This window comes from Vanessa tameamea, chromosome 28, assembly GCF_037043105.1.
Source record: "Vanessa tameamea isolate UH-Manoa-2023 chromosome 28, ilVanTame1 primary haplotype, whole genome shotgun sequence".
NCBI classification, from domain to species: domain Eukaryota; kingdom Metazoa; phylum Arthropoda; class Insecta; order Lepidoptera; family Nymphalidae; genus Vanessa; species Vanessa tameamea.
The window spans coordinates 2,916,334-2,932,602 of NC_087336.1; the positions used below are offsets into that span (position 1 = coordinate 2,916,334).

The 16,269-nt window shown below is 34.0% G+C and overlaps 1 protein-coding gene across 10 annotated transcripts in view; it reads right to left on the reverse strand.

Moving 5' to 3' along the window:
• The window catches only part of LOC113391770 (probable nuclear hormone receptor HR3), a 115,529-nt gene that overhangs the window by 58,788 nt on the left and 40,472 nt on the right, over nucleotides 1-16,269 (reverse strand). Inside the window, exons 1-2 of one of the 10 annotated variants that reach the window (XM_064219427.1) lie at nucleotides 2,402-2,409; nucleotides 703-756 (exon numbers count right to left, since the gene is read on the reverse strand). The exons of 8 other annotated variants lie outside the window; for them this stretch is intronic. In XM_064219427.1, the coding sequence (XP_064075497.1) occupies nucleotides 703-730 (28 nt within the window). In that variant the 5' untranslated portion in view covers nucleotides 731-756; nucleotides 2,402-2,409. Of the gene's footprint in view, nucleotides 1-702; nucleotides 757-2,401; nucleotides 2,410-16,269 lie in introns of those variants that run through there. One more of the 10 variants, XM_026627832.2, reaches the window with a different exon arrangement.

A 16,269-nucleotide genomic window follows, 5' to 3' on the forward strand; every position in this document is an offset into this window, starting at 1 on the left:
AAACTACAACTTGAATTTAATTTGTTAAAATTTCAGAATAATTAAACAAGTTTTAAATATCAAATGGCACAAATTGTCCAAGTTTTATAATTGTCAGCAGTTGCGCCTTGTTTCCCGCCAAAAATAATCAATTAAATTCTTTCGTTTCGTAGAACTAAAATGTAGGTCAAGTTTTTTTTATATATATTTTGACGACGAATTGATCACATACAACTTTTTTTAATATAAAATTGTAAAAGCCTTAAATTTTAATTGAGCTTTGTCTCAAAATAGATGCTTATACTGTAAATTGCTATTGCATCACAGCGGAGGAAGTGAAATAACAGACATAATATTTGTATAGCTATCTCTTCCTGCCGGTATTTTGCCATCTCTGTCACACGCGTACAATTCTACGTAAGCGCCATGGAAACGAGTGACGTATGTTTACTCTCTTCTCGCATACATACCACTATATGTAACTATCTCGCTCGTGCAAGGCAACGGAGTGCGTTGACCTGTCCTTGTTGCACTTGTGTGCAGCCTTGCGTTACAGTTATACGCAGTTCTTTGTATGTAGTAAACGTGCATCGTAAGGGTCGATTCACACGGCGTTATAATTATGAGGCGAAATTTTTAAGATTTTTTTAAGTATGTTTTGCATAACAAATAAACGTTCATATTAATAAAAGGTTATATTGTATAATAAATATGGATCCAAACCTGATGATTTTAGATATGTAGTTTTCATTTTACCGCCTTTTAACTCAATCTTACCTGTAAAAGAAAATAATCAATTAAAATATACACAAATATATCATAACTTTATAATAATTAAATAGGCACAGGTGAAGATTAATTTTATAATAGAATATATGTATATATTTATTCTTAATAAATGTAAGTTGACACACATTTAAAAAAAAAGAAAATCTTAGTTAGGCTGCAAACAAATGATACGATCCTTACGCTACGGTTATAAAAAAGTTGCGTCAGAGCCCATAAAAAATGTCTGCTAGGCGTCAACGCGGGTATTACATCACTACGCTCACTCACACATAGCCGTCCGTGTCCGCACGTGCTCGCTGTTCACGTGTCACACACACACGTGAACGAACTAATCTTTTGTGGAATGTTGGCTTCATACCTTAATGAGTACTTTTTAAAAAACGTTCTGAAAAGGAAAACCTCTTTGGTACGCCACCGCTTTGGTGGTTTATTCTGATTGAAATATTTGAAAAGGGAACTAAATTATTTCTGACCTGAAACTTTAAATGTGTAATTATAGCTGTATGAAGGGGTTATGACTAAGTGCTCAGATGTCTCTATTAATGTTCTAGTCTTATATACTTTCGTTTCTGTACATTTTAAACAAAGAATACAACTCATAAAATGATATTCCTCTCCTTTTTATTTTTTAATAAAAAACTATTAACATAAAAAGTTAACAATTTAGAATATTATTTAAGAATTTTTAAAATTCGGAATTAGTAAAAGCTGTATTATAGTTGGCAAAGATCGCAAATAAATTAAACAAAACGAGCAATGTAGTGGCCATAAAATGACACAGTTCGCTAATAATCGATCTTTGCGGACTCTGCCTAGAAAAGTCTAAAGCCCGGATAGTTCTGCTTTTGCACACTTGGCGGACTTCACCCGTAACACATATTTTAAATATAGAACAGTTTTTTTATTTGCAAGGATTTTATTTTGTAGCCGTATTTATTAATTAAATTTGTTTTTCCTATAATTGAACTGGAATAAAAACTCCATAAAATACAGTCTACATTCTTTTTTTATTTTTATAATTGGAAAAAAACGTGGTCTTCGGTTGAAAACTTGTCTCTGGCATCAAAAATTCGTAAGTAATAGATTATTTTGTTCATTATTTGCAAACTAATTTAATCAGTCAATCATAGTTGTTCATATTTTTCGATGTACTGATAAGTCATTACATAATCACAACTTTCTAATTGGAAATATCAATAACGTTGAGAACTTTTTAATTTAAAAAATACAGATAATAAATGTCATATTAAAATTAAAAAGGTTCTGGTAGTTAAAGGTTTTTCATCTTAAATGTCGTTAGTTGAAATGTTTGAATCAAATACTGCAATGCGGCTCTTCGTAAACATAGTGCACAGCATCTCATCTTAAAGATCATCCGAGCTGATTTTAGTTTCAACTTAAAATTATTGTATAGAAATGTAATATTCTAAGGAATTGTTCAAGTAATATCACTTAGAAGTAACCTAGACGAAAATATTTCGTCTGTCAGTGCATATAAGTACTAAAAGAGCTATGTACAGAAAAAACTACTATTAAAAAAAATAGGTTTTCGTACTTGCTGTAATTAACGTATTATTTAAAAAAAATAATAAAACATAACACTAATCAAAATAAATTTAGATCTGACACACACACGCAAAACAATTTTCTCAACACAAACATTCAAACTTGTATATATATATATTAATAAATAGATATACATAAATAAGATACATACAGTTAGAAATAACATTGTAACAATAAAACTGACCTACGTTACACATTATGTACACGCGTACAAATGTAAATAACACATATATACATATATAACTAATATTGTAAGCGTATTATGTTTATATGACTCAGTATCGCTTTTGTTTGTATTTTATATCTACTAGTAATGTTATACAGTTAAAGAGTTTGTTTGTTTCAAATTGAGAAAGGATTATTTATTATTATTTTTGGGGGGGGGGGTTCACTTTTGAGTAATTAAACCTTGATAAGGACTTTATTTAAAAAAAATCAATACATTTGTACATATATATCTTTATTAAAATTAAAGCATGTATATGACGTTTCTTTTTTTAAACATAAATATAAAACAATATACATGTTTATAAAAACTATCGAGATTGTGATCTATTGAAAATGTATAATAGCAAATTTGATGTCTATAATGTTATATAAATACTAAAGAAAACTTAAGGCATAAAAAGCAATTACAATTATACAAGATTTATTTAATATTGAATGCTTTTTTTTAATAATTTTAGCGGGCTTACAATCTTGCTAATATTAATATAATTTGACAGCTCAGTTGACATTTGTTTGACAGTTTAATATATTCATTATAATCGAACGGTGTTAAAAATCCAGAAACGTATATATTTCGTGCAAGAAATAGCTTATCAAAACACGCCTGCGAGGATTGTAAAGGCGTAAGAGTAGGCCACCTAAAAATAGGCCATTCAACTCTCTTCCTATTTCAGGATTCACTTCCATGCGTAATTATTCAGTGCTTTTTAAATGACGTTGCTGAAAAACGTTGACTTAAAATAAAAATAATTAAAATGCATACGCTGTATGTATTAGTTTATAAGGTAAATAAATTGTTATAAAAAATGATTATTTTATTGTAAATTTATTGTTATTCTGTGTTTAAAATAAACAAAAAGACAATACATTATGCCTGAAAGAAATTGCGAATGTGTCAATACTTACAAATTACGATCTTTGTCAAAATATATGATGAAAAAAAGGCATATATTTTTTAAATGACGCTGAAAACGTTAAACAGGGTACTGTTACTAAGTTCATCTCAGTTCAATAATGCGTCACATCTGGATGCTGGGCCGCATCTCGTCAATTGGTCCAGATCTAATGATGGCATTGTGTCAATGTGCTACGAACGAACTTTAAACTATTACATTTTATATATAAACATATAACAAACTTGTACATGTTTTTAAAATAACTAAAATATAGTTTTTAACATAGCACTGTCTTTCACAGAAAATATTTGTTTTCCAGTGAAATGTCATCGTAACAACATAGAAACTTTTATTTTAGAAACTCCTTTGAACAGATCAATAACAAATGCTCTATTTGAGACAGATTATATTAGTGGAATATTGTGTATTAACTAGGTTCTAGGCGAAAATTGGTGTCGTATCCGAGTTGTCTATTTTCAATTATTAGTTTAGGTAATTTGTACTAGATGGCGTTCGCGTGTTCATACCCATTTTTTGTCTAAATTGTTCGTATTTATGTACTGATTAATAAATATTTAAGAAGTTAATCAGTGTTCAATTTTAATTTTTAAGTTTACATTAAACCTTTTAAAAATATTAGATTATTTTGTAGCGATTTTTAAAATACGTTGCAAATAACGAAGGGCTCTAGTAAAATTGTGATTTTTTAATCTAATTACTTCTTTTGGATTCAAATTAAGTTTTGTAAATAAAAAACAATTCTCGCTACATTATATTGATAAGGAAATAGGAAAGAGATCGATATCTTAAAAATAAGATCAAAAATAACATTCGTAATATAAGCCTATTCTTTTCGTATTAATAATGTTGTTATTTTCGTAACGAGCTGGCGTTAAATGCTATTTCTGTTATTTGAAATTTCAAAACGAATTTGACAAGAATTACTGTTCTCTTTTAATCCCATATATAAGAAAGAGACAATTGTATTATTATTCCATTCAGTTTAAATAACGATAAAATCTTTATGGACTGTAATCAATAATACGACTTTAGAAAGTTATTTTACTTGAAGTGAAAGTAAAAAAACAAAAAAAACAGCTGTCGAAATTGATGAGTGACACATATTTGGTAGAGATATATTTTTTTAAATTGTTATTGTATGATTAATTATTGCATGTAATTACAAATTGTATGTTTGAATATCTAGAATTGATGGATAGGCTTTTGGCAGTCTTTTACGCAAAAACTACTGAACGGATTTGGATAAAAATCGGAATAGATATAGCTTATACCCTGACTTCCCTCATAGACATAACACATCCCTCCCTCTCTTCACATCGTAAGCAAATCGTAGCTACAGGTAGAAGCTAAGAATTTTTATATATTTTATGTGTGGATTAAAATCAACTAGAATTTTAATAGGATGGATTTTTCAGTCTATGTAACAAAGTTGGTAAAATAGCTTAGTGCCGGTATAGACAGGCTGTGGGATTGATAGAAAATATACAAATTTTGCCTGAAAATAATTTTTTTATTATGTTTCCTGAGACGTCTGAAGTCCATTATGAGAGTACATTGTACTTGTTCCGCCCGCTGGCCGCTAGATGTCTCCGTTTTCCCTCCAAAACGACTGCTCAGTGGCGCCCTCAACTTACTTTGCAATGTTTAGTTCCACAAGCTGCTATAATTTTTCGTCATTGGGAGTTCATAATGATGATAGCTCACCAAGAAGACATCACCCGGACTTTAGACGTCTCAGGAAACATAATAAACATTTTATTTTCTGGTAAAATTTGTATATTATGTGTTCCGTTTGACGTCTGAAGTCCATTATGAGAGACTTATTTGTTATCTCCTGGTTTGTGGATGAAATTTTATTGAAAATAAACAACGCAACAATGTGATAAAGGAAGTGTATATTAAAAATAGTAGTTATGTATGTATACAATGAAAAATGAAAATGATCTCTCAATGGAATATGATTAAAATATTTTTTAATCAAGTAAATTATCAGTGATTTGATAAATAATTATTTAGTAGATAAAAATTGGGACAATGATTTTTCTGAATCTACAATCATCGTAGATTGAATCGGCTTACAATAGATTTTTCTAAATGTACTTTCATGTTGCCAATTGGCTTTATTTAGAATATCGTTAATATGATACTTTTCCAGCCAGTTCAAGGATGAGACCGCCGATCTGAAACTACCTGGTGAAGCTTGGATGCCAGCTTCATACAACACTTTCTTTACCCAGCCACCAATTATAGTCGGTGTAACTGGTTTCACGGGGCTTCTTGTAGTGATAAAAAGATTTGGTATAGATCTGGACTTTCCTGATATTTATTTTAGAGTTTTTACCCAAAATACCAGATCAATATTCCTTTCAGGTGCAGCTGAGAGTATCCAGTCTGATTGATAATGTGACCTGGAATCTGTTTTCGACCCAAAGGTGGATTTTAGTGTAAATTGAGTCTGAATTGTCCACGAAATGATTTGCATCACAATGCAAAAGGGTCAGATTTTGCACCCTACGCCCTGATGCTAACAACAAAAGCGTGGCGGTGCGTCTTGAAACTTCGGATAGGCTCGTAGGATCGGGGCTAACAACTTTTAGATGCTTGATGACTGCTCTTGCATCCCAAATAGGTATCTTTGGCGTAGGAGGTTTTGCTATGGAGATAGCTTTCAGCACATGCTTGACTATGTGGCTGGAGGAAATCTTCGCGCTGGAGATAGTCTCACAGATCGTTGATATTACGCTTTTATGCACTAATATGGTGAGGTAAACTAAATTATCTTTTATGTATAGGTGGGCTAAGTAGCGTGCGACCTCAGCTGGCGTGGGCACACGCTGATCGATGCCACTGCTTTCACACCAGCGCGACCACTTCTTCCATACCGGGATGTAAGTTTTGAGTGTAGAAACGCGCCAGCAGGATGACAAAAGCTGTCTCTCTTCCACAGACCAATTGTGGGTCAACGAATCCCACCCGAAATGAGCCAAGCTTCCAGTTGCAGTCTGTCCACTTGAGCCGGTGGATGCCCTGTGGATGTTTCTATGAGATTCGTCTCTAAATCTTGAATTTTCCTCGGCCGAGTTAAAGATCTGTTTTTGAGGTCTGGGCGCCAAAATGGTTTCTTCCACTTGGGTGTTATTATTATGAATTTGCCTGATGCTGAGTTGAGTTGTTGCAGCACTCGAGGCAGGAGACTGGGTGGAACATTCGTTCCGTGATATTCATCAAGGCCAGGTCGTAATGCCAATGCCTGCTGAAGGCCTCGGGAAAGCAAGCGTTCGAGTCTGCCAAGTCTAACGAGACATAAGTTGGAACAACATTTGCGAGGCTTGACGCGAATAGGTCGATTTCGGGCGTTCCCCATGCGCCGAAGATCTTTTCTGAGGCCTCGGGCATTAGCCGCCACTCGGGAGCGGCGCGGTTGCGCGAAAGGTGATCGGCTTCCATATTGTAAACTCCCGGTAGGTGGTGTGGGAGGAGTACAATGTTGAGATTGTCCACCAACGTCAGCAGAACCTTGGTGAGCTCTAAGAGAGGCCCTGACCTGGTCCCACCTTCGTTTCTTATGAAGGCAATCACGGTCCGGTTGTCGTATGTGTGCAGAATCACTGTGGAGCCTTTCGAATTATTTGCTTCGGCTGATATAGCGGCGATCACTGCATACATTTCTTTCATGTTGCAGTGCCAACTTTGTTGCTGCCGAGCCCAAGCACCCTGTAACCTCTTGTTGTTGACTAAAGCTCCTCATTGTATATCGGAAGCGTCCGTAACGAGGTAATTTGTCGTCGTCATCTCGTGATGGATTAGTGTCACTTGATGAATGTTGTCCAACCACCATTCCAAATTTTGATGGACTTACTCTGAGAACTTCATTAGAGCTCGAGGGTTCAGACGAAGCTTGTTGCTTTGGCGCTGCAGAGTTCGGCAATGCAACCTTCCCCGGTGGGTGATGAAGGTTGCAAAGTTGAGATACCCTAAGAGGCGTTGTGCCTGCTTTAGGGTCCAACTGTCTGCCTGCGAGTCGAGCTTGTATGTACCGACTGATTTTCGAGACCTTTTCTTGGGGAAAGGACTTGGTGTTGATTTGTGTATCCCAATTTATCCCCAGAAATTCTATTGACCTTGTCGGAGAGACGATGGACTTTTCCTAGTTCACGTACCATCCGAGACTGGTTAGGAATTGGCCAGCTAGTTTCACCTGGGCTTCCAGCTGGTTCCTGGACTGATGTGCCAGGAGATAGTCGTCCAGGTAGACAATGAGGCGGAGTCCTTGCTCTCGAAGCATTTCTGCAGTCCAGTTCGTCACAGATGCGAACATCTTTGGGGCCGCTGCTAAACCGAACGGGAGGCAGGTCATCTGCCACAATTTGCCTTCGTAACTGATGCGTAGGTAGCGCCTGTGCTGTACTTTGATAGGCAAGTGGTAATAGGCTTGGCTGAGATCTCGCTTGTCCATCCAATCTCCTAATTGAAGGAACTTGGGCGTCTGATGGCGATTTATCAAGTTGATATGTTTTGGTGTCAAGTATCGATTTAGGGCTTTCAGATTGAAAATAACCCGATTTTTTCCGTTGCTCTTTGTTAAGATAAACAACGGGGAAATAAAACTTGGGGTAAGGGGTGCAGGCTCTAGAACTTGAGGTTGAATAATTTTTTGTAGTTCGTTTGACATTAATATTGACTTTGGAGTCTGGTACTCCTTCAAAACTTCTTTTGTTGGAAAAATTAATGGAGGTGCTTGATTGAAAGGAATGCGGGCACCTGATACCATCTCTAATATAGCTTGTGGAGGTTTCAAGGCGGCCCACTTCTTTTGAAAGAGACTTAGACAACCCCCCGTAAAACCACTCAAGTCACTTACTTTTAAAGTTTTGTTTACTTTGTCGGTGGCTTTTATGTCCCCCCTTTTGGCTTGAGCCAGAATTGTTTTGGTTGCGATGAGCACTGAGCTCTTTTTTATCTTTTTGTTTAATGGCTGTATTGGTTCCCGACTTTGCAGAGCGAAAACGAAAATTCTTGTCTTTGGAAGTTGACGGGCTAGAAGACACAGGCCGAGAAGCCATAGTAGTTGTGGATGCGGCATACTGTTTCTGAAGTTTGTCTACTCCTCCAATTTTTTGCACATATGCAGATAAAGCCTGAGGGTTGTACATATATTCGGCGGAGGGGGGGGGCGGAGGTCTTTGATAGTAAGATCTAACTTCGCTGTCACCTACCACTAATTTATTAATATTTGCGGGTAGGTCGCCGCCGCGAGTGTCAGGAATAGGTTTAACAAGAAAAGGTGTAGATTTTTCCTCTAATGCAGGTTGTGAGGGTAGACCCGCTCGAGGCGCTTGCACGGTACCCGGTTGCATAATATTTTGGATGTAACTCACCAGATGTTGCGAGAGTGCCTCAAACCTTTGATCCAATTCGTCGTCTTTCACCGTGGAACCCGAGACGCAGCTGTGGGAGCAACGCGAGCGGCGTGAGCATCGCGCGCTCTTCGGTGTAGACTGTGACTCCTTACTCACAACACTTTCGACACTATCACTGTCACTAGGGCTCGATGAACGTCTAGAACGAACAGTCAAACGCGCGGTGCCCAGAGCACCTTCCGACATATTATCGTTAACGATACCGGCGTGAGGAAACGAAATCGCACTCAAACGACGTTTTCGCGAATTTGGTACAGTCACGTTTTCTTGGTCGTTACCTTCCACAATAATCACGACCACGAATAGGAAAAACGGAAACAGAACTTTTTTACTTCACTTCTCAAAAGTTCAAAATGCCTTTAGACAAATTTTGATAAGCAGCTGAAGCACGCGGTTCGAAGAACAACCCAACAATGACGAAAAATTATAGCGGCTTGTGGAACTAAACATTGCAAAGTAAGTTGAGGGCGCCACTGAGCAGTCGTTTTGAAGGGAAAACGGAGACATCTAGCGGCCAGCGGGCGGAACAAGTACAATGTACTCTCATAATGGACTTCAGACGTCAAACGGAACACATAATAATCTCACTCGTAACAAGTGCCCACTTACTCAGAAGAGCCAGTAAGGCTCAGGCGAAAAATTACACAAAGGCACACAAGATATTATATCTAAATGTATACGTTTAATACATATTTTTGGATAATGTCAATGGCAAATTGTTCGTCTTCGTTGCTCTTATATATAGAAAACCCTTATGTACCATTTCCGTAGATTCATATATCTGGATAGAGTGCCGCACTACAAACAAGCCAACTTTATTATATTGGTGTGCGTGACTGGTAAGCTTAACACCAGTCAAAGGTCACACTACTTTACAAGTGTCAGCCATTATTTTTTTCAACGCTATCTCAGCTTTGACTGTAAATCTAGACATATATATATATAATTAAAGATCATTTCATAACTAAAAATGTTATTAATCCAAAACGTCAATCGTAAACGGCAACCACATTACCCTCTTTCGCTGTAGTTGGGTAAATATTATTATTTCGTTATCCTTGCGTCTTGTATTACACAAGTTGAACATCATTGACATTTTGTTTTATATATTATATTAATTTAATGGTTGTCATCCTCTGAAATAACATATAATGAAGGTTATTATATATTAAGCTAGTGACTTGCCCCGGCTCCGCTCGGAAAAGCGAATAGACATACAGTGTCTGAGTGATTTTTGTAGACCAGTTTATAAACTGGAATCCTAACATACATTATTTTATTATTATTTATAAATATAAGTTTACATAGATCTTTGAAAGCCTCTATGATTTTTGACGACAAATGAACATATTATATACACATATAACAATGAACATATAATATATGTTGACTTCGTACGTGAAAGCGAAATTATTAATAACTAAGATGAACGATATTCATCATTTTGCAAGAATCGTCGAAAATACAGGAAGATTAAGAAGAAGAAAACAAAATTTATAAACTTTTAAGACCTTTATTATAAATTTTAAAAAATCTCAACTTTACAAATAACTCTAAATATAATGCTTTATAACTATATAAATGACGGCCATATTTAATTACAAATATATTAAACAAGTCCAGTTAAATTTTAAACTGAATAAAGAATTTGATTAATTGTAAATCATACACGCCCTTCGTTTTATTCTTCATCAATACTTGTCTTAAGAATTAATTCAATATTTTAAATGAAAACAAGACGCCTGCCTTGGTTAATTTAGTCTCGCCATTAGTAATCTATTATATTACTCATTTTTTAAGATACCAAATGCCAGTGTTCCGTATCACGCTTCGTTTTTTCTAAAAAACATTACGATGTTTTTTTTTAATTTCTACAATGATGTAAGGCTCAGTGTCTATTGAGTATATGTATTTTATGGACAACCATTATCGCTTTAAGCTGTTGTGTATAAAGGATGACCCTAATTCAAGAACAGGGGGTCAATCAAATAATATTAATTCGGATAGCAACACTGTGATAGATGTTACCAGCCATAAACTAACCAAACCTTTATATAAGTAACAATATTATTCAAAATATTCGAGAGATAATTGTTATGCCTAATAACACCAATTCAATGTCACGTTACTTAACACGTTAAATATATAACGTTATATTTTGTAACGTTACAATATTACGTGTTATTTAAATATTTGTTCGAAATTAACAATTCATTACGTACTGTCGGTTTGTGTGTTGAATGCAAATTTTTAGCGCGCTTGTAACCTAGGCTGGAAACCTATCTGCATAATTAGGCTTTAACTTTAGGCCTAACATTACTAAAACTGGTCAATGTCGTATTTCTAATCGCTGCATTGAGTACAATGATATTTTTTATGCATACAATTTTCTACGAAACATAATATAATCATATTGTCTTTTTAATCGAACACAAACAAATACAATTTACGTTAAATAAATATAATAATAATAATAATAAAAATATATATATATATTTCTGTATAAAATAATATATTTATAAAATAACACATTGTCTAATAAGAGTAACTAAAACAGGGGTTTTCAAAAGTTCCGTTATCCATGTGTCAATATTGACCCATGCGAAAATTCACATAGTGTGAAAGCAAGTACTTTTTTCCTTACAATACGATGTGACGCCCGTGTGCGTTTCGCTTCACTGTGTGCGTGTGACCCACTTACGACTGCGCTCGGATGGCTTCGGTTGTTTCCGTCGCGAACATATGCCCGCGCCATCTTAGCCTATAACCTGACCACTGTTAAATGACCCGTAGTTTAATATTTTACATTATACTAAAAAGTGTCTTTACATTTTGGACGTGTTATGTATGTATCACGCATGTTTTGAAACTGTTATCATTTTGTCAATTGTAATTTATCATGATTTACTTCCTAATGTGTCTTCGCTCTCACTAAAAATATCCGCAGCTTGCCACTTTCAAAATAAATTACTTTCGCAATCCTGACTCACGCTTTCGCTTTTACGCTTCCCATCGATCCTGTGTTCGCGCCAAAAATTCGACTTTTACTTCTTTTGTTGCGTTTTATTTTCTCATTCTTTAATACTTTAATTAATATAGTTCGATAGTTTTAAAATATGACCTTGAAAATTTTATTGTTAATCTAGTAAAGTATTCACTGTAAAGTTCATTGGACTTTAGCATTTAGTCCAAAAAGTATAAATAGGTAATTATTTTAAAATTAAATCTAAGCAATAATTTGATGATAGCAATTAAAATAATTACTGAAAAGCAAAATAACGAACATTGTAATTGCTGACAGATACCGTTATACAACTAGTAATAAAGTTAAAATAATAACTATAATGCATATAACACAACGTAACTATTTCCATGAGTTACGACTGGCCGAAAATAAACGCACACATGCATATAAATTTCAACTTTCGAACCGGTGAAAGTTGTCGGAATGGCACGTTGAAAAAATACATTTTGACAGCGGAAGTATCGTACAGAATCTTAGGAAACGCGATCCGTTCGAAATTCGAAACTCAATTATCGATATATTCTTATTGTAATCCGTTCAATAAATAAATGGCAATTATTAAGTTGGGTGTACACTTATTGGATTCCTAATGTTGTTTTTTATAGTTTTTATTAAAATTGGTAATTTAATTGTGACATTTTGAATAACGCATTCGATTAGTATTACGTGACGTTAAGTTTCACGGCTTTCGAAATCTTTTAGTTTTCAGCGTTTTAAATTGTGAATGCTGTGAATTTAAACACGGACTAAGTTATTTCTAACAATATACAATATCGTTTTAATATTAACTTTCTCCATTGCGTAATACAATTTAATTATGAGATGTAAAATTTATTCTTAATTTAAATTTACACTGAAAACGATATCTTGAGTTATTTTAACGGTGTAATGTAGTATGTTTTGTAATTATATTTTTATCTACACCGGAAATCAAACCAACTACTAAAGGCAGTTGCTTTAGAAACTATGTTTGACTAATAAATAAGTATATTTTAAACAAAAACGTCAGCTGCTCTTGATGAACATGTGCTCAAAATGGAAATAATATACTTGATTTGTTATTTTTGAAATAATGATCCAGTTTAATCCGGTTAAATATCGTGTTACTACTAGTTTAAATGAAAGAGACAAATTGTTAATTAACCATTGCGATTAGGTGAGTGTCATAAATAACGTATGTAATTGCTTCGCACGTAGTTGCTTCGCACGAAAATATGTGTTTAAAGTAAATAAGATAGGTATAAGGATAACATAAGTGCAAGGGTTAATATAAGGGTTAATATTATTTACAATGAAAGCACTTAAAAGGCCAGTTAACAAGAAGCACGCTATCACACCTTCGGTTATCAACTCGTTTATTATCTAACGGTGAAAGTATCCGAATCACTGCTTATACTTGTTCGACTCGACGAAAATACAATGACGAAATAACATCTGCGTAAAAACCCGTCGTGTCGACACGTAATTAAGAATTTTAAATGTCTTCGGTTTGTCATGATGGGATGTGGGATTGGTGATTACATTTGAAAGTTTCTAAAGGCAAAGGTCTCGTGTCCTCTGGGCCAGAAGGCTTGGATAGTATTCCACCACGCTATGAATACAGTAACAGCCTGTAAATTTCTCACTGCTGGCTTAAAGCCTCCTCCCCATTTAGGGAGAAAGTTTGCATATTCCACCACGCTACTCCAATGCGGGTTGGTGGATTCGAAAAGAAAATCACTCAATATATTTAGCATTATATCCTCTGGGCCTTCTCGGGCTTCGTCCATTGGTGTCCAGATTGAGAGAGAAGGCTTCTGCGTTGAAATAGAACAATTACAGGCTGTGACTTAAATTTCAACATATCTCCACGTATTATTCGTACCCAGAATTCGATTCAGTGATTCTGAGTAAAAACAATTGGATAAACGTTTGTTTTGTCATATTCTTAATGTAATAATTATAATATTAAATTGATTTCGTTTTAATATATAATGATATACCTTCGTTCACAAAATAAAATGTCTATTTGTAAAATAGATTATATGATGATATTGACTACAACATATTTGCATAATATACTATGATTAATTTTTTTAAAACTCGAATCAGCTGTCTGTTTCTGTAATTAAAGGTAAATTGTATGATGAAGTTCATATTGTTCCTACGGACATCAAATGGTAACTGAAAAGCGTAGGCACCAAATCACATCCAAAACAATAGCCAATGAAATCGAACAGATGTTTTCGAACAACAACACACGTTTTGTAACTCGTATACTAAACGTTGAAATAGTTCTTTACATAAATCGACTCAAATTATATCCGGCAAACTATACTGGACTTTACAGAGCACCTTCTACGGACAATTATTTATTTTATTGAAATTGTTAATATATATGTAAATGTATATATTATTGTTGTGCCTTTGGTTTAAATGCGTTATTGTATTAATAAACAAATGTTTGCAAATCCGATTACAAATTGAAATAAATAATCTCAATAAATCTTAGATAAACGGATATAATAATTAAGTAAATAATTGCTTGCATATCATGAATACGAAGATGCATCCATCTCATACGCGATCACTGTGTTCTGTAAACATAAGGGTTTTTATTCGGAGCGAAACGCGGCTTGTGTGTTCAATTATCGAAATTCGTAATGTATCTTAGTGAGATGAAGATTTTTAAAACAAGTTTCTATTCGTTTGACCTTTACATTGTTTACGTCGATTTCTTCTCAAAGCCGTATCGATTCGAAATGACAAACTTACGTAAGTTTCAAGTATTTTTATCTGATGGTGTGACGTTGTTAAAGTAGAAACGCTTTTCTATGGTAACTTGCCTCCCCACAAATACTATTAAGTTTAAATTGTGCTGAGATTTTACAGATTTATGTTGACATTTTCTTGTGATGTATGAATGATGCAAAGTAAACAATAATATTTGTAATAGAAAGTATTAATAAAATCGTCTTTTTCAGGTCAATTATTTGTACGTATGTATGATATTTTCGCTCATTACAGTCGCGTGACTCCTCCGAAATACGGTGAAGGCCCATCGCGTATTAACCGACTATATCTTGAATAATTACATACACATAATGTTAAAAAAACACAATATTTATACAAATTATAGACAATATTTATAGCTTAGAATAAAAACGAAATAAAATATGGGATGCAATGCTCTAATTATTGCCATTTTGTTGTATTTTTGGGTCTTATATGTAGAAAATAGATATTCACGAATTTCAGTTCAATTGTGTAACATTTAAAACGGATCAAACGTCAAAGTGAAGCTACTTATATAACAATATCATATACTAAAACCTACGAAACGAGCTGCATCTTCTGGTAGAAGTTTTATGTATATTGGCTTCGTATATTGATCGTATAAAATATTGTCCTTTTGTACACTTATAAACGAAATTTCGTTTCATAAGGTTGCTTAGCAGAGAAACGTTAAAATAATGTAAGTATAGAAGTTTGATAACAGCCAGTAAGCCCAGGGAACACGAAGTTAGTCAAGGATTATGTATACGAAATGGAACATAATATATAGGATATTATGTCCCATTTCGTATAATTTTATGGTATAAATGAAGTATGTTTTTCTTCTGTCGTTCAAACATGTAATTCGAATTGGTGGTACCATCCACTGATCTTACCACCTTTTGTGTTACATGCGATAAGTCACGTTTCCCGTGAGTCTCGTCAAATATTTATTTATTCCACAAGGCCTCAGTAACACGCGAATGAAAAATAAATTACACACAAAATGATTAAAGCGTTAAAATTTACAGGCTTTTTATCTATTATAATAATGTAAAGTGAAAGTTAAATAAAAAAACTATTATAAACTTTTTAATAATTCGGTGTGAACCAAGAATCTTTTAGTATTATAAATATATGCTCACACTTTCCATTCTAGTCTCTCCATTCTAGTTTTTTTTTTTACGTTCTTTATTTGAAATTTATGTGTTACCAGTTCTAACATATAATTATTACAAAATCTAGTCTCGTTAATTGTAAACAAATTAACATTAATGACTTGCATTCAGTGTGTCCGAGGCTTTACACGACATCGAATGACATCATGTGAGCGAATAACAAATTTCGAATTTCTTTCACGATTTTGAAATTACATTAAATTTTATTCGAATTCAGAATAATCGAACACCGCCGATTTTTATTAAATATACCAATGCATTGTTTTTATTAAAAACTCGGATAATTTTAAATATTTTCCTCCAAGTTCCATTCAAAAATCAGCTAAACTTATTCAATACTCGACTGAATCTCAGCTAATTTTCCAGTAATACATAAATCAGATAATTGCAAGTTTTTCTCATAGTTGTAACTC